A 19743-nucleotide genomic window follows, 5' to 3' on the forward strand; every position below is an offset into this window, starting at 1 on the left:
GAGAAAGCTGCTTATATGTAGGCTACGGGAAACAGCGAAGATGTTGAATTAAACATACACACAATCAGCGTTTCCACATGTTTATACTGGCCCCGATAATCAAAACTTCTAGCGCTAGCTCCATTTCTGCAAATCAGTTTTTGTAAATGAATGACTTGATGCACATATGGCCTTCATCAACAGCGTCTTGCGCCACCTGCTGGTGAGCGGCTGACAGCAGCTGGAGATCATGCATCGGTGCTCTACTGCTATTCCTGCGGTTCCCGGATGTGCAGCACTGAATTTTCTGCCGAATTTTAACCACTGAATTTGTGGCAGCGAATTTGGAAAGTGAAATAAAATGACTGAAATTTGCCTGTCGAATATTATACATCGTATTTTTAAACAGATTGAATATTTTGGAAGTGAATTCTGGAAGGTGAATATGAATTATTGAATTTTTAATTATGAAAATGTGTGTGAAATATTTTGAATTGAAATATTCACAGCTTAAATAACCAACTATGTTAAATTTCAGGACCTAAAAATGCAAGCCCTGGACATACAAGGCATTAAAATGCAAGCACTGTTAATTGCAATGCATCTTTTTTTCGATTTGTGGAATTCAGCATGCTTTATGTTTCAAAAACTATTGTCATTATTCTGCTTCCATAATGTGAATACATCAATTTTCAGTCAAGCAATTAATACATGAATTAATAAAATATACTTTATTTAATGACAACAATAAGAAATATGAATAAATGAGTAAAATAATGAATAAAAGCAAGCATCACAATAAATACATACAATATACAAGTCAACAGCAGATGAAACAAAGCTTCATTCAAACTTATTGTTCTAACAATCATGTATTTACAGACGGTGAACCCCACATCCTACTGCCACCTCAACGCAGATGTGTCAATTCTGCAGGTGCGCTGTGCTTCACAATCTTGCTCTTCTCAATCTTGCTCTTCTCAATCTTGCTCTTCTCAATCTTGCTCTTCTCAATCTTGCTCTTCTCAATCTTGCTCTTCTCAATCTTGCGCTTCTCAATCTTGCTCTTCTCAATCTTGCTCTTCTCAATCTTGCTCTTCTCAATCTTGCTCTTCTCAATCTTGCTTCTCAATCTTGCTCTTCTCAATCTTGCTCTTCACAATCTTGCTCTTCTCAATCTTGCTCTTCACAATCTTGCTCTTCTCAATCTTGCTCTTCACAATCTTGCTCTTCTCAATCTTGCTCTTCACAATCTTGCTCTTCTCAATCTTGCTCTCAATCTTGCTCTTCTCAATCTTGCGCTTCTCAATCTTGCGCTTCTCAATCTTGCTCTTCACAATCTTGCTCTTCTCAATCTTGCTCTTCACAATCTTGCTCTTCTCAATCTTGCTCTTCACAATCTTGCTCTTCTCAATCTTGCGCTTCTCAATCTTGCTCTTCACAATCTTGCTCTTTTCAATCTTGCTCTTCACAATCTTGCTCTTCTCAATCTTGCTCTTCTCAATCTTGCTCTTCTCAATCTTGCTCTTCTCAATCTTGCTCTTCTCAATCTTGCTCTTTTCAATCTTGCTCTTCACAATCTTGCTCTTCTCAATCTTGCTCTTCTCAATCTTGCTCTTCTCAATGGGGACATCGTTGACTTTCAGTAAACTTTCAGTTTAGCATTTCCTTTAGCATTTTTTTTTATAATTTCCCCCAACATTCGTTTCATTTATTTAATTAATTATTTTCTGGCACATTTAATTATTTAATATTTATTTATACAGGAATATGTGGATTTATATATTTATTTATGTATTTATTTGCACATTTATTTATTTATATATTTATTTATGTATTATTTTGTGGATTTATTTGCGTATTTATTTATTTATTGTTTTTGCAGATTTGGTCCTCCATAACTTACTAAGGCTGAAGGTTTATCTAGGTTGATGTATGCAGCTTTGGCTTTACATTTGGAAAATAAAATTTGTAAAATGATAGATAATCTGTTATTTGACTTTGTTTGGAGAAATCATACACATTATATTAAGAAAACAGTTGTGATGAACACGTATGAAAATGGAGGACTACATTTTCTAGATTTCAATACTCTAAATGACACTTTTAAAGTTAATTGGATGAAACACTTCTTAAAATGTCCCTTGTCGATTTGGAATTATATCCCTAATTATGATTTTTCACAGCTGGGTGGCCTAAATTTTCTTTCTCTATGTAATTATAATATTGAAAAATTGCCTGTTAAACTCTCGGCATTCCACAAGCAAGTGCTTCTAGCTTGGTCTCTTATTTATAAGCACAATTTCTCTCCACACTCTTTTTTTATATGGAACAATATACTCTATAAAAACAAGTCTTTATTTTTTCAGAAATGGTATAACAATAGAATAATTTTAGTACGTGATGTTTTTAATGAAAGTGGTCTTCTTCTGTCATATTATGAGTTTTTACAGAAGTTTAACTTGCAGTTGTCTTTGATGCTGTTCCTTCAGGAGTCATTGCACTGTTTAAAGGTCTTGATAGAGCTCTATACACCGAACCACCTCTTTGTGATCCATTCCTAACAACAGTCTCGTACCACACTCAAGTAACAAACTGATTCGTGCTCTTTTTCAGAAGGAAGTTGTATCCAAATCATATGTTATTGCCTATTGGAGTAATTTTAATAATATTGCAAACTGGAAAAAAGGTTTGTCACATAAATACCTTATTGTGAACAAAGTCAGAGAAGTATCTTTCAGATTAATCCACAGATTCTACCCAGCGAATAGTTACCTAAAAAAATTCAAACCTAATATTAACACAATGTGAAATGTTTGTAATGTACAAGATGAAACAACTGTACATTTATTTTGGTGCAAATTTGTAATTTATTTTGTTTGCTCTCAATTTTCTTTGTTTTGGAAAGATGTTTTGTTTGGTTTTGTGGATTCAGATAAAAATATTGAGAAAGAGATTTATCTTATAAATCTATTACTTCTCCCAGCCAAATACCATATCCACAAGTGTAAATTCTCCAATAATAAGCCGCATTTTAAGGTGTTTGTTAGAGAGTTGAAACAATATTTTGTTTAGTATCAGAAAATTATAAGCCAAGAAAAACACTAACTTGTTGTGCCGTTTTCAGAATTCCCAGGAAAAATTATTACTTTATATTGTATTAATTTGTTAGTTTATTTATTTCTTCCTTGACTTACTTGATTTTATGTTATCTGTTTTAATTTTATTTACTTAATTATAGAATGGAGTTTCCCTTTTAATCCCTTTCCCTGCAATTTTTATGTGTGTGTGTGTGTGTGTGTTCCACTGTGCTGCATTTTAATTGTTATTCTTGCACTAGATATACAGTATGAGTTTGACCTGCGCCATTGCATTTAGTTTAGTTTAGTTTAGTGTGTCTGTCAGGAAAAAAAAGTACTTCTACTTTTTAAATACTTGAGTACAATTTTTAAGTTGTACTTTTTTACTTTTACTCAATTATGTTTTTGGCCAGATACTAATACATTTAATTGAGTAAAATGTTTGACTTTTTACACCTCTGGAAACATATACAAAAGACAATTGTACATCTTTTTTTTGTGAATGTGTTTGTGTTATTATTATTTTATTTATTTTTAGAATGAGTTATGCACCCATCTGTCTCTCTCTCTCTCTCAAAAAAAAATAAAATGGTCAGAATATGTATTAACATTTTTTATATTATTTTCTGTTATTTTAACTAAATCCCATATTCTATATAGTGTTAATCTTTTTACTTGCCAAATTTTGTTTATTCACAAATGTAGTTTTTCTGGTTGATTAGCCTATGATTCTTACGTTTTGTGTTTAATGGCCATTAATCTATATATATTCAAAAGTCAACAATTTCTTTCATTGTATAATCTTGTATAATTTCCCCCCTCTGGTTCATATTATGTTATTTGCTTCTTTTTAGTTTGTTTATTTTACTTTCTTCCTTGTATTATTTTTTATATATTTTGTCCTCTATTGTTCATGATATTGTATAGGTTTGTACTAGTTATAAAGTATTTTGGCATTAATAATAAAAAATAAATACTTTGAGTGACATCACCACATGTATCGAGGAGGAGTCAGAGAGTAAATATACAAGTCACTGCTAATACAGAAAAAAAGCTGATCACATGGAAATAAAGCTCAACAAGATCGAGGAGGCAGTCGATCAAAATTATTTTTGGGAATCATGAAATAATTTAGATAAATACAAAGAAGCTAAACACATTCCCATCCACGACCCAAACATCTGAACTGAACATTTCGGAAAACTCTATTCACAAAATGAACCGACCCTTACCCAAAAACATCTGACCTCCGAACTACACGACCTAGAATTCACTATTAAAGAGCAGCTAAACCATTTAGACAAACCCATAGCATTAAATGAACTAATAAGCAAAATTAAATCCCTAAAAATTAAAAAATCCTGTGGCTTGGATGGAATATCTAACGAGATGCTGAAACACAGCAGCTCCAAATTGAAAAATGCTATTCTGAAATTATTCAATCTCTTACTAAAATCAGGACACTTTCCTGAAATCTGGAAAGAAAATCTAATAACTCCAATTTTTAAACAAGGTGAGAAGTACGACCCAAACAATTATAGAGTCGTCACAGTCAGCAGTAACCTCAGAAAACTATTCTGCTCTATTATTAATGACAGATTAGTTCAGTTCATTCAAGAACACAAAATTATAAACAACTGTCAAATTGGATTTATGCCTAAACAGAGAACATCAGTCACATTCACACACTCCACACACTCATACAAAAACACGTTCAGCAGACAAAACAAGGAAAAATATTTGGCTGCTTTATTGATTTCCAAAAAGCCTTCGATTCGGTATGACACGATGGACTTTTCCTAAAACTCATCCAGAGTGGAACAGGAGGAAGGACATATACAACGGGAACAAATGCTGAGTCAAAATCAATGAGAAACGAACTGATTATTTCAGTCAAATGAAAGGAGTCCGTCAAGGCTGCAGCCTCAGCCCGACTCTATTTAATATCTATATTAACAAACTGGCATCAGCACTTGATAAGTCCTCTGGTCCTGGTCTGACCCTCGAGGGCAGAGAAATCAAATGCCTCCTGTATGCAGACGATCTTCTGCTCTTGTCTCCTCATGAAGAGGGGCTGCACCAAAGCCTCTCCATTCTGGAAAAGTACAGTAACGATTGGGCCTTACCGATAAACATGGAGAAGTCAAAAATCATGATCTTTCAGAAAAAGCCTCGTCTTGCTGACAAAAAATATGAGTTCACAATTGGAGGAACAATTCTTAATCATGTCACCTGTTATAATTATTTGGGTCTGATGATCTCAGCCTCTGGACAGCTCAATACTGCAATAAAAGATCTGACGGATAAGTCACGCAGGGCTTTTTACAGTATAAGACGACCCCTGTTCAGATTCAACCCACCCATTAAACTGTGGCTGAAAATCTTCGATAGCATCATCAAACCCATTCTTCTCTATGGCTGTGAAATCTGGGGCCCCAAATTTAAATTAAACTATGAATCATGGGACAAAAACCCTGTTGAAATTTTCCACCTTGAATTCTGCAAAAACATCTTGGGAATCTCGGCTGCAGGGCAGAACTGGGCAGATTTTTGCAAAGAGACTCAAAGACGTCGCTCTAAACAGGACCAACCAGACAAGCAGAACCAGCCCTAACCCAGCCAACCCAACGAGACACACTTCAAGAAATTACATCCCAGCCAACACCTCATCTAGAGCCCCGACCAGATCACCGCCCAGAGCTTCTGCACCCAGACCTTCAGCGCCCAGAGCCTCACCTCCCAGGGGTCCACCACAGAGCTTCAGCACCCAGAGCAGATCCGTATGGACAGAGACTGTCCTATAACAGCCCCAATGCACCAGCGGCTGAAGCCCGTCCACAGCAGAGCCCGGCCCAGCCAGACAGACCGAGCTACGCCCAAGCTGTCAGCGGAACTCCACGACATCTAACACATGCTGAGTATCATCTGCTCTCACTTGCTCACACACAGTAGACAGTGGAACCCCCAAAAAACCCATTTACCAAGCCACATTGTTAGTGTACAGCCCTATTCGGACGGGACTAGTTTTCTAAACTATGTTTGAGTTTCGATTCTTATCACCTGACGTCTGCGATTTTCATGTACCAATTCGGACGGGACTAACATCTCTGTGTTTATTACAGAGGTGGGAGGGTCTGTTTTGTACATCTGGGCGTTTCAGAGGTCACGCGCTCTGTATGCTTGCACCGCGTGTCATTCGGATTGATTACCATTAGTATAACAGTTTTACTACAAATACCATGGTGAAGCTATATGGCTAGTATAGCAAAACCATGTTAATGTGTGGTTGCTTTAGTTTTACTTTAGTTAATTATTTGTAGTAAACGCGTGTTTAATTTTCATAAAGGTGCATATGTAATTAAAACATTATGTAATTGAGTGCAGAAATGAACACGAGTAATTTTACTTGACGCAGATATTACAACAGCCAGTCTGAATGGTTTACGTGATCTGACTCTTGATTTTATTATTGTTTTTAATATATTTACTTATTTTTTCCTTGCCGGGAGGCAAATATATCAAACATGAGCGCGGTAAGAGCGTCAACGGTAATTCACGTTGGCCAAAACACACAAGGAAACGCGTTGTGAAAAAAAATCTCACCGGCAATCACAGACATCGCATTCGGACGGGATTAGTTTTCTCAGAGGATCACTGAGTTTGCTGAAAAACAGTAGGTAATTTGCTCTGGAATTATTACAGAGATTGTACACAGACGTGGCAGATTCGGACAGGATTAAAATCACCAAGTACGTCTGTAAAACACACATTTCTCTAACGACCCCCTGTAAAACTAGTCCCGTCCGAATAGGGCTTAAGTGTACATGTAATTTAAAATGGATCCTACCATAACATTACTTCCATCATTCATTATTTTAAAAATTCTATTGTATTTTTTGTATCATTCTCTTTTCTCAAAATGGCAAACAAACCATACCGATTATTTTAAAAGTTTGTGATGAAATCACTTAGTTTTTCTACATGGAATATCCAAGGTCTAAACTCCTCAGTCTTTGGCCTAAAAAGTAGACATTCTGACTTTATGAAAGAACTGTCAGGGCTCTGCCCTGGCAGCCTTGTCTGTGTTGTCTTTGTTTAATGTTTCTTTGGTTGTCTTGTTTCTTATCTCATTGCTTTGTCTTTGTTTGTGTCTACCATGTGTTCCTGTGATCCCACCTCCTTGTTTCCCTTGGTCACGCCCTCTTGTTTAGCCCTGGTCTTGTCCTCGTTTCCTTTATTGTGCTCACCTGGCCCTCGTGTACTTGCCTCCCTTTATATTGTGCTGTTTTTCCTCTTGTGTTGGTGGGTTTGTCTTGTGCCTTAGAGACAGTTATTGTTTGGCTGCGCTATACTCTAGTCTTGCCGTGTTGTTGTATATCCTTTCTGCAGTTTTTGCTTTTTATTTTCTATCTTTTGGTTTTGTTCCTCAGTAATCTTGCTTATATTTACTTGTATATTATCTTTAGTTGTTCATCAGTCTTGCTCTGAGTTTGGAACTATTTAGATTTTATACTCTAGTTTTTCAGTAGTCTACGTTTTGATATTTCCTTTACCCTTTTTATTTTACTTTAGTTACTTATTATTTTCCCTTTTATTACATGTTTCTCGTCTTGTTGTTGTGAGGTTTTGAGTGCTGTCTTGTTGTGTGTTTGTGCTGTGTGTCCCTTCCAGTCCTGCTCTACCAGCCTGAGACTCCCTGCCTGTTGGTTCCCCAAGGCAGTCTGCCAACCAAGCTTGGTGCAGAGAGCCTTTCATGGACACTAGCCTACTTTATGCCCCTTCACTCTGATTGCACGCCCTACTGGTCTCTGCTCTGGCCTTCTCCCCATTCTGCTGCTTGGATTGGCCACTGACTGGGACTGTTCTCCAGACTGTCTACCTCTGGAGGCATAGTTCTCTCCCGCTGGTTGGAGTTGTCCCAAGACTGTTCACCCCTGGGCACTCCCTTGAACTTGTGCTTTCAATAAATATTTGTTTCACTCACTCTGCATTTGGGTCCCTTCTTGCTGACCTCCTTCTTGCCCCAGTCTCCGTATTTCCAAGAGGAAACCTTTCAAAACATTGAACAAGAAATCTGCCATTTCCAGGCCCAGGGAACAGAAAGAAAACCGAAGAATTAGATTTCTTTCTTCCAAAGTCCTCTTTTCAGATGAGAGCAAGTTTTGTATTTCATTTGGAAACCAAGGTCCTAGAGTCTGGAGGAAGGGTGGAGAAGCTCATAGCCCAAGTTGCTTGAAGTCCAGTGTTAAGTTTCCACAGTCTGTGATGATTTGGGGTGCAATGTCATCTGCTGGTGTTGGTCCATTGTGTTTTTTGAAAACCAAAGTCACTGCACCCATTTACCAAGAAATTTTGGAGCACTTCATGCTTCCTTCTGCTGACTAGCTTTTTTAAGATGCTGATTTCATTTTCCAGCAGGATTTGGCACCTGCCCACACTGCCAAAAGCACCAAAAGTTGGTTAAATGACCATGGTGTTGGTGTGCTTGACTGACCAGCAAACTCACCAGACCTGAACCCCATAGAGAATCTAGTACTGTCAAGAGGAAAATGAGAAACAAGAGACCCAACAATGCAGATGAGATGAAGGCCACTGTCAAAGAAACCTGTGCTTCCATACCACCTCAGCAGTGCCACAAACTGATCACCTCCATGCCACGCCGAATTGAGGCAGTAATTAAAGCAAAAGGAGCCCCTACCAAGTATTGAGTACATATACAGTAAATTAACATACTTTCCGGAAGGCCAACAATTCACTAAAAATGATAGTGAATTGGTGGGTTTTTGTTAAATGTGAGCCAAAATCATCACAATTAAAAAGAACCAAAGACTTAAACTACTTCAGTCTGTGTGTACTGACTTTATTTAATACACGAGTTTCACAATTTGAGTTGAATTACTGAAATAAATGAACTTTTCCACGACATTCTAATTTATTGAGATGCACCTGTATATCACAAGCAGTTATTTTCATTTACATTTATATTATGCAATTCATACAGACAGTGATTTGAACTATAAGATTATATAATATGATTATATGTATATGATTATATGGATCATATACACTCTCATGACAGTATGTCAAGGTCATAAGTAGAGTATCTTATAATTTGACCTTTTTCTTTGACCGTTTATAACCTAAAAAGTTGTTCAAATATGTAATTTAAGAGCATGAATACAGAAATTACATGTACAAGATTTTTTTCACAAGCATTTAAAAAAAAAAAAAGGATTTCCGATTTTTTATTTTTTTTTCATTTAAATATATCACTAATAACAGATAACATATCTGTTCAGTTCCTAGTATTAGTTTAGTCATATCCATGTATTTCCTGTTAAGTTTGTTGTAACATGAGACTGTTTGTTATCAATAGAATCAAATAACTAAGTCACTGAGGTTTCGGTTTCTTCTTTCACAGGAACCTGTTGTTGAAGGGTTGCATTTTTAGTGTATTGTGTTACCAGTGGCTCAAGAAAATTTCTGGCAGGAAGAATGAACAAAATAAACAGCAGGTGACCAAAAACATGAAACCTGATTTTTTTTTTTTTTTTTAATCCAGAAACAGTATGTTGTTATTATTTTGACACAATATTAACAAAACAATATTGTGCCAGTCCTCACAGTTTGTTGATTGGTTGTATGAGAATATTATAACTTTTAATTAAATTTAAAAGTTTAATTTTAATTAAAAAATATTCTTCTAAAAATAAATATTGTTTATTTGAGATTATTAGTTGAATATGAAATGAAGAAGGTTACATGTTAATTTGTGCTTACATGCAGTGCTGGGAGACATTAGTTGGTCAAGAGCTTTACCGTTTGGTTTTAATGGATCTGCTAATTGCGATGTCGTACATCATCTTAGCAGAGTTTCTGTGGGGGTAAGTACTCACGTTTCCATATGATAGCAGTGATGTTTAGCTGGATGTGTTGACTCTTTCTGCCCCTTCAGGCTGTGTATTAGAAACATCACATTAAGAAAAAGAAAACTAGAGTTTGACATCGCGCGAGATGTTCTGGAGCTCATCTATAGTCAAACGCTCGTGTGGTACTGTCATCTCCTCCTCGTGAAGAATCATTACATCGTGTTCTGGTAGCTTTTCACTAACAGTCTTTTTCCATGTTCTCTTTGTAGGTTTGGTGTGCTGTTTTCACCTCTGTTGCCTGCAGTTCAAATTGGGAAACTATTTCTACTGTTCTACCTCAAAAAGGTCAAGATTTTCATAGTCCTTTTTAGGCTTCATGGGTTGAAGGTGCATGGAGGATAGAAGCCTGAGCTTTAAATGTAAAAGTGTAGTTCCTCCCAAAAATGATTTCTGCCATTGGGAATACTTGAGGGAATACTTGCCATCATGTTGTTCTTTGAGCACAAAAAGGAGAAAATATTTGCTGAATGTATGTGCTTAAGATAGCAAATGGGTATTCTGGAATATTGGCAAGCACCAAAAAAACATAAAAAAGCATACACTGTATAAAAAAAAAAAAAGAAAAAAAAAGTTGAGCCAACTTAAAATTTGAAGGCAACCAGTTTCAGCAGATTTTTGAGTTTTCTCAACTTGTCGTTTTAAGTTCATAAAACAAAAATTTGAGAATCTGCCACAAAAATAAGTTGAGCAAACTCAAAAATCTGCTGAAGTTGGTTGCCTTTTTTTTTACAGTGTAATAAAAGTGTATTATGTGACTGACACACTGTATTCCAGTTTTTTTGTGAAGAGTTACAATACAACTTTGTGAGAAGCAACTGAAAATTTAAAGGTTAGTTCACCCAAAAATGACAATTCCGTCATTAAATACCCTCCATAGACAGCAATGCAAGTTCAAGACCCAGAAATGTAGTAAGGACATCGTTAACATAGTCCATGTGTCATCAGTGATTCAACCCCAATTTTATGTAGCTGTACAAAAATACTTTGTGTGTGCAAATAAAAGGCATCAGAGACTGACACGGAAGAGAAGAAATTGTTGAATAAAGTCGTTATTTTGTTTTCTTTGCGCACAAAAACTATTCTCGCAGGGTGAGTAATTAATGACAGAATTTTCATTTTTGGTTTAACTCTCCCTTTAAATTATTATTTACATCACATTTTTTAAACTTCTCATGCCGTAATCGGTCACATGAAATTCAAGAATCAATGGCATCAATGACATAAAACCTGGTGCAACACATTTAAAAGCTATTTTACTACTATAATCCAACCCTCTCCTTCTACTTTGTATTGCAGGAAGCTGCCTCCTTGTCATTTCTGACTTATAACAAAAAAACAGAACAATGTCTAAAAGCTGCTGTGTGACAAGGTGCACAGTAAACAAGCTAAAAATCCCAGAACTACATTTTTATAAGCTGTCGACCCCCAAAAAACGAGCATTTAAAGGGTTAGTTCACCCAAAAATGAACATGTGTTTTACTCACCCTCGAGGCATCCTAGGTGTATATGACTTTCTTCTTTCAGATGAATTCAGTCGAAGTTAAAAATTAAAAATCGTCCTGGCTCTTCCAAGCGTTATAAATGCAGTCGGTGGGTGTTTCTGTTACACAGTCCAAAACACGTAAAATAAAGCACGCCGCATCCATAACATAACATGCCTCACACAGCTCCGGGGGGTGAATAAAGGCCTCCTGTAGCGAATCCATGCATTTTTATAAGATAAATATCCATATTTCAAACGTAATAAACACTTCTCTCTCACTTTATCTAACTGTCATACGCATGACGTAGGACGTCGGCGTTGTGTGATTAGTGACGAGCGTGGAGAGAGAACAAAACAGAACAGAATTATTATGGATGCGTGCGCTTTATTTGACGTCTTTTGGACTGTTGAACAAAAACACCCGCCCACTGCAATGATGACGCTTGGAAGAGCCAGGACAATTTTTAATATAAATCCCACTGGTTTCATCTGAAAGGAGAAAGTCATATACACCTAGGATGCCTCGAGGGTGAGAAAAAGCACAGGCTATTTTTCATTTTTGGGTGAACTAACCCTTTAAGGAAACAAAAGTAGAGCGCAACAAAAGTAGAGTAGTTACTCTAAGAACTACGCCCACTGGAGGGAAACGTAATCGGCGACAGGAAATTTTTAACCATGTCAAAGGATTATTTCACCACCCTATGTGAACCTGAGAGAAGGAGATATATTGAGAAACAATATATATTGAGAAAAAATGTATTGGTCTATGTCAGTGCCCCTTTTCCTTACCTTCCTTTTGTTGGAGAAATGATCCAACTGAATGGCCCAACGTGAAATACCCTGACATCTACAACTATTTGATCGAATCACCAAGTAACAGCATCATTTAATCTACCTAAGAAAGATTCGAAAAGCTGTTAGCTATATTAGCTACTGTAGCTAAGGCACTCGCAAACATTACGTTACTGCATAGCTTTCTGCTTTACACAGTCTTAAAAAGTTGCATACTGTCAAAATGCTGCAGCTTAGCTTACAGAAATATAATATATAAAACTGACATTTGGATATTTGACTTAACAGTGACAAAATGTTTACTGCACACTTAGGCATACTGAGTGTCAGGATCCCACAATTTACCCATTTTTTTTGCTGATGCTTCATGTCTTATTGCCTGTATCCACTTTTGTCTCCTTAAAGGCTGGCTTTTACATTTCAGTAGCTTGTTAAAACTTAGTTCTGTTTTTTTTTTTTTTAGCTTGTTTGCTGCACACCTTGTCACACAGCAGCTTTTAGGCATCGTTCTGTTTTTTGTTACAAGTCAGGAATGACAAGGAGGCAGCTTCCCGCAATACAAAGTCAATGGAGAGGGATGGACCTCTTTCTCTATAGTGCAATTTTAAACTTTGAGAAAAAAATGTGCAAAAACTTTACCTTTAGAGGTACCGCATTGACTGTTTTGTACTGTATCTACCCTTAAATGGTTCATAGTAGTAATAAGGGTACATATTATTATATTACATCTCTAATATACACCTTTTTGGGGTGGATAAGGAACAAAGTTGTCCCTCTAAGGGTGATCTTGGTGGTTATTTATACCTTTCTTTAACCTTTCATCATCCAATTTGTAAGAATGGAAAAGAGCAGCTCTGATTGTTTAACATCTCCTTTTGTGTTTCATGAAAGACAGACAATACAGAGTTGCAATGACATGATGTCAGAAGTTTCATATCTGGGAGAAATGTTCCTTTTGCTGCAATCTACTGTAGAAAGAAATTGTGTCTTTAACTGTTTATGTCTTTATCCGGGGTCAATTACATGCATATGTTTGTTACCCCCTTTATAGACGAGTTTGATGATGAACTTCCAACCACCCAGGAAACACTGGAAGGCCACTCAGATGAACGCATTATTCACCAAGCTCCTGTTTTTCCCCTCCTTTGCTGGGGCCCTTGCATTTGTCATTTATACAATGTGGAGGTTTGTCTCTTCAGAGTATACATTCACATTCTCCAGAATACTGCCAATGGAGGACCAAATCTGGTAAAATAAAAAATAAATAATGTATTAATTCACACCCTTTCTATAAGGTGGTTTATCATACTGGTAAAAAAGTCCGATGCTGTGTTGTTGACTGGATCTGTGACAGATAGCTGTCTCAGAAATAATTCTCATTTTGTTCCAGAACCATCTTTTTTTTCAGTGGAATGCAAAAGATATTGAAAGAATGTTTCAGCTGGGTTTGTCCTCCATGTGGTCCTCCATAGGCAATCTCACATGCGCACACTCAATCTCATAATTTTTACTGCATGTTTGTCTTGACACAAAGCAAATTATGTCAATTATAGAGTCATTAAAGTGCAAGTGTGTTTTGTTCTTTTAGGGTCAGGCCCTCGTCTGATTGCGGGCCCTTTAGTAACCTCCGCAGCATGCTTCTCTTAGGCAAGAGGTGGATCAGGGGCCTGGGCAGGTCAAACCCCAGTTTTGTTTGGCTCAGCTGGGCTTATAATAACCTTGTGGACAACCCTTTGTTCCTCTTCACCCTTGTAGGCCTGTTCCTGTGAGTACTCCTCACTCGTGGGGCTGTTGGGTGCATGAGAGATCTTTTTTTATTTATTTTAATTGTCATCTTTGTCTCTTTCCAGCGCCATTATATACATTCACATGCAAGTTTTGGATGGCCAAAAGATGATCATTTCTAGGTTACAAAAACAAATAGACAATGTGAGTATTATTTTATTTTTAAGTACTTATAACTTATTACTTTTGAAACAATATACTTAAGTGTGAACTTAATTTAATGTTTTCGGCACTTAAATGCATGATAATTGCAAGAAAATGTATTTTAGTTTAAATTTATATTAAATATAATTTGTTGAACTTAACAGTGCTTTTTCATGCACTTAAGCAGGACTTAAGTACTTTAAGTAATTTCTAAATTCTTTTAAAAACTTTTAATTTGACATGATCAAAAAGTGTCTTAACAGTCATGAAAGTAAGTCTCTGAGTACACTAAAGTGTCTTTTTATTTCAGTAATATTATATTATCTGCAAGATTTGAGGTATAAAACAAGTGCACAATTAACCACAGTTAAGGTGATACACTTTAAAACTTTTCTACACTTCCGAAGGGAAAGTGCTATTTTGCCCTAATAAACATAATGAGGTTGACTGAGCAATAATAGTATCCCAACTAGATTTTATATTTCTGCAGAAAAAGTGATGCAGACACACACACACCAGCCCAACCACATATGTGGTCCATGGGGAATCTCCATAGGTGATTGGTTTTTATACTAATCTCATTTTCTATCCCCTAACAGAAAACTATTGGCAGTTTTTAATTTTAAAAAACACTTTTTAGTATGTTTTTAAGCCATTTGGTTTACGAGGACACACACTTCTCTCCTCAACCTGCCATGTGATTTGAGATGTCATTCATTTGTCTAGCACACATGGTGCGGGATCATTAATACACAATAGTAATGCTTTCGTAAGCACCACAAGTGACAGTATCTGGTTTTGATTGCCTAATAATTTCTTGTTATCATCTCATCTGGCTTCTTAGGAGGGTGAAGATAAGAAGTTCCTTATAGCTAAAGTGCAGGCCCTCAATGAGGCGAGTGCTCAGCAGTAAGGTGAGCTTTCAGTCTGTCCTTTTAACTAGAAATTCCCATTTTACTTTTCTTTGTGCATTCAGGATGTTTGATGTTCAGATAAATGCATGTTTGACAGATCAAGACAAATTCCACAGCTGCCAACTTGTTGCAGTAGTTGATTTCCTTCTTGTGAACAGGGCTTTGTTTCCATAACCTTGTCATCTGTTGATTACTTGTATTATCCAGGATGTCTGGATTCTACAGAAATGAATTTGGAAGAATGCATTGTGGTAACCCCTTCAAAATATATACCTGAGAAACCAGTGCATCTTATATAGAACTCGGACAACAGCTGTTTTGTAGTGTTATTGTCATTTAGTCATAAAAACATATTTTGAAATGTAAATGAAAAGGTTCATTTTTGCTTATGGAAATGTTTTTGTTTGTCAGTTCTTTATGCCACTGCTCAAAGGCTCAATTTTTTTGTATGGTTGAGGATGTGATAGTTTTAAATATTATTCCAAAAACTATTTCAAAAAGCAACAGGCTATCAACATGCAGTCAATTATGTAGTGTTTAATGCGACGTGTTAATGATGAAATCTCTCTGGTGTGTTTTGAAAGTTTGAAATCAATAAATAAATGCGACATATCTGCAAAATACAATTATTTTATTATTTGTTTATTTGATTTTTTTGTATACCGTATACTGTATGACATTTCCACAGTGCTAATGTCTTTTGTTGAATAATTGTTAAATACATTTTGTGATAGAGATCAGCTGACAGAATATTACTCCTTATTTTCATTTGAACAAAGACTGCTAAGGCCACTTAATAAGAGATTGTAATGTACAGTATGTGGTATGGGCTACGGATTTTGTTTGAACCTGTCAGACTGAAATCTGAAGAATTTGGTCACATGCTGCTGACCAGAGCTCAGAATCCCATCAAGTATTGCACTCTGTGGGAGGAGTTTCTTTTATCTGTCTGACATCCTCCTTATAAGCTGTAAGGAGCTACTTTGGCTCATTTGGCTCCCAACATCACACCATATCAACTACAACAGTCATTAAGTCATCTGAGTAAGGTATGTGCACTGCAGTGTGTGTTTCTTTTCCTCTTGTAGTTTAGCCTTTACCAATTACATTTACATTTTCTATATATGTGACCCTGGACCACAAAACCAGTCTTAAGTTGCTGGGGTATATTTGTAGCAATAGCCAAAAATACACTGTATGGGTCAAAATTATCGATTTTTCTTTTATGCCAAAAATCATTAGGATATTAAGTAAAGATCATGTTCCATGAAGATATTTTGTAAATGTCTTACCATAAATATATCAAAACTTCATTTTTGATTAGTAATATGCATTGCTAAGAACTTCATTTGGACAACTTTAAAGGCAATTATCTCAATATTTTGATTTTTTTGCACCCTCAGATTCCAGATTTTCAAATAGTTGTATCTCTGGCCAAATATTGTCCGATCCTAACAAACCATACATCAACGGAAAGCGTATTTATTCAGCTTTCAGATGATATATAAATCTCAATTTTGAAAAATTGACACTTAAGACTGGTTTTGTGGTCCAGGGTCACATATGTTAATCATTAAATGAATTGGTTAACTTTGTTGGTTTTGTATAATTGCTTGTTTTATGGTTCTTTAGCTAATAAGCTTAGAATTGTTGCCTCAGTCGTTTTACTGAATCTGTATACACTGTAAAAAAAAAAGTTGAGCGAACCAGCTTCAGCAAATTTTTGAATTTGCTCAACTTATTTTTTGGGAGATTCTCAAATTTTGTTGTATAAACTTAAAACGACAAGTTGAGAAAACTAAAAAATCTGCTGAAGCTGGTTGCTTTAAAATTTTAAGTTGGCTCAACTTTTTCTTTTTTTTTTTACTTTGTAGGCACTATAAAAAATTATTTTTCAAAGTTGTAAATAAAACAAGATTACTTAATTATGTACAAGAAATTATTTCAATTGTAATTTTGTGACATTTACTAGCAATTTATGAACGAAAACAGTTAAAGTAAATCCTACCATTTTTTTTTTTTTTTCCCCAGTGTAGTTTATTCAACAATGCGATCCTCTAAACATTTATACATCCACCTTCCAGATGAATATAAAGAATTTCAATCATCAGAAGAATGGGTAAGCTGACTAATTGTTGCACTAGTCATGCAGGAATAAATTTTTCAGGGCCCTTTTATACCAAATACTTAAATATAATTAATTCTTTCTAATAAATTCTTAATTTGAATGGCTGTTCATTATAAAATTTAATCAACAGAAGAAAACTGGGTATAAAGAATCCACCAGATATAACAGAATAATACAAAACACATTACAGCTTTAACATGCAAAATGAGTGACAGGCAGAAAGAAAGAGGCTCAAAGTCATCTGATTGGCTAAACAAAGGAACAGACCACAATCATATTTGTTTTTCATGTTGTCAGCTAGGTGTGATATTTTAGGAGTTGCATTCCATAAAAACAATCGTTTACAACACCTTTAATTGCCACCGTTTCAATCTGTTTTAGGCACAAGCTTGAGGTTTTGCGTGACATGCTGTGATAGGCTCTAGATACCTGTGACACTAGACACATAAGTGATTTGGAAAATGGATGGATGGAAATATGCAGTTTGATTGATGTCTTTCTACCTTTCTTCATAGGACCATGGGATTGTTGTTACAGATTTGAATCCATATTTGACAGCAGAGAGCTTCGCAGCTACTTTGAAAAATTTGGGACAATTACAGAATGTCTCGTAAGTATTTTTATAACTGAAAACCTTTAACAGGGCAGATATATGTTATAAGGAATGCTAATGTTAATGCTGATTCTAAATCAACTTCTGTCTCGTTTAGCTACAGTCAGTGATGATTTGTGTTGCTTTAATAAAATAGACCAAATTAATTGTCTTGCTAGAAAACTTTTCTTTAGCAAATATTTAAAAATAGTACAGTTAAAAAACAACAACAACAACAACAACATCTCAGTATGTTGGGTCAAACATTTAATCCAGTCAATCTGAGTTTGTCCAAAATTTACCCATTGGGTTGTTTTCAACCCCAAATTTGGTCTGTGGTGTACTTAGATGACCTCATATTTTGACAATCTTTACTGTAAACTTTTACTCCTCTTGTAATTTGAGAACTTTTGTCAATGAACAGTTCACAATCAACAAGTCATCAGGATGGCCAAAGGGTGTGGGATTTGTGAGATACTCAACTTCAGAGGAGGCTAAAGTAGCAGAAGAAGCTGGGCCACACTGCCTTGGAGGTTTTCACTTACAGATCAACAAAGTTGTCACACCAAAAGTGAGTCGATCTGTTGTTTTTATCAAGAAGGCCTATAATTCCTGTTTAAAAGACCAGCTTAGACTTCCATGCTGGTCTGGATGACCATGGAAAATGATGCCCCTGACATACACAATTATTTGTCAAAATAAATGAAACATAGTGAAATATTCATTTTAGTTGAAATTGTTATAGATGACTTCTAGAGATTGCAATGATACATGACATGGTGAAAAATAACTGAATTAATAATACTTAAAGTAGGTTAAGATGAATTTTAAAATTGTGCCCCCTAAAAGCACAAGTGCCCCAGTTACTGTGATCTAGAACCGCCCCAGTCACATGGCAAGTTTAGGTGATTGGCTCAAAATAACCTGACAGCAAAACTGTATGTCTATAAGCTGCCATGAGCAGATTTCTTAGCACATACTGCCATTGAGATGAATGGAAAAGCTAAAGGATTGTTCTCTCCAGGTACTACAGACCTCATTTTATGCTTTGGAATGAAGCAGCCCACTATGAACCCAGTTACATTTCCCTCTCTCTCTCTCTCTTAGATGTCTGCCCAGAACATACTCGACAACCAGTTAAATAGAAGTGTGAATTAGAAGTGGAATATAGGAGCACCGACAGTTACTGGCTGGAGTGATTTACACTAAACCTCATCCTACCACAATGTGAACTAAAAATTTATTTATTTTTTTTTGCATAATCCAGTGTTAACTTTTCTACCTGACATTAAAACCCTGTTTGATTTAATGTCTGTATCCCTACTGTAAATGATCGCTTTTATATGTATACCTGAAATGTTGAATAAATTTATTCTCAGTACAGCTCTTATTGATGTTTATTGAAAGATTTTTTTGACTTAAGGATTATCTTCAGCTTTTACAACAGAGAGCTTAAGTAGAACTGACTTTTTAACAAAAAAATATATATATTTTTATTTGCCAAGACTCAACTAATCTGAATTGACTTTGCAGCTTGATACAGCAGCCTAATAATGAGAATGCTTGGGGAATAATAACAATTTTGAGTCAAAATTATTATTATTACTATTACTTTAATATGGAGTGTTCCTGTGGAAAACAGCCTTTATTTTTATGTTTATTTACTCTGAATCGTTTACCCTTTATTTTAAGGTCCAATTCCTGCTATTAACAAACCATTAACTATGACTATTTGCCTCAATAAACTCTTAATTTGCTGCTTATTAATAGTGAGTAAATTGGATTAGGGATGAATGCAGAATTTGTACTTTATAAGCAGCACTAATAAACAGCCAATATGTTAATAATAGGCATGCTAATAAGCAACTAATAGTGAGAATTGGTCCCTATGCTTAAGTGTTAGCCTACCTCTGAATT

The 19743-nt window shown here is 35.7% G+C and overlaps 1 protein-coding gene across 2 annotated transcripts; it reads left to right on the forward strand.

The window, feature by feature from the left end:
- Positions 1 to 300: 300 nt before the first annotated feature.
- Positions 301 to 19272, forward strand: LOC131535894 (transmembrane channel-like protein 6). Of its 2 annotated transcripts, XM_058768420.1 has the most exons (15): positions 301 to 418; positions 862 to 915; positions 9481 to 9574; positions 9846 to 9943; positions 10015 to 10110; positions 10198 to 10273; positions 13315 to 13448; positions 13852 to 14028; positions 14114 to 14192; positions 15037 to 15106; positions 15314 to 16155; positions 17138 to 17225; positions 17750 to 17844; positions 18251 to 18397; positions 18934 to 19272. In XM_058768420.1, exons 2-10 carry the CDS (start codon positions 899 to 901, stop codon positions 15103 to 15105), a joined length of 840 nt encoding a protein of 279 aa, XP_058624403.1. In that variant the 5' UTR covers positions 301 to 418; positions 862 to 898; the 3' UTR covers position 15106; positions 15314 to 16155; positions 17138 to 17225; positions 17750 to 17844; positions 18251 to 18397; positions 18934 to 19272. The 2 variants fall into 2 exon arrangements, with proteins under 2 accessions (XP_058624403.1, XP_058624402.1); XM_058768419.1 differs by lacking the exons at positions 301 to 418; positions 862 to 915 and adding an exon at positions 9109 to 9147.
- Positions 19273 to 19743: the final 471 nt, after the last annotated feature.

This window comes from Onychostoma macrolepis, chromosome 03 (genome assembly GCF_012432095.1).
Source record: "Onychostoma macrolepis isolate SWU-2019 chromosome 03, ASM1243209v1, whole genome shotgun sequence".
NCBI lineage: Eukaryota > Metazoa > Chordata > Actinopteri > Cypriniformes > Cyprinidae > Onychostoma > Onychostoma macrolepis.

Bases quoted from the DNA above. Each gene is read 5' to 3' on its own strand.
- LOC131535894 (XM_058768419.1), top strand. From the start codon at position 9,113: ATGGATCATATACACTCTCATGACAGTATGTCAAG. The intron at 10,274-13,314 runs GTCAAGATTTTC...CCCCCTTTATAG, and splicing joins TACTGTTCTACCTCAAAAAG to ACGAGTTTGATGATGAACTT. The intron at 14,029-14,113 runs GTGAGTACTCCT...GTCTCTTTCCAG, and splicing joins ACCCTTGTAGGCCTGTTCCT to CGCCATTATATACATTCACA.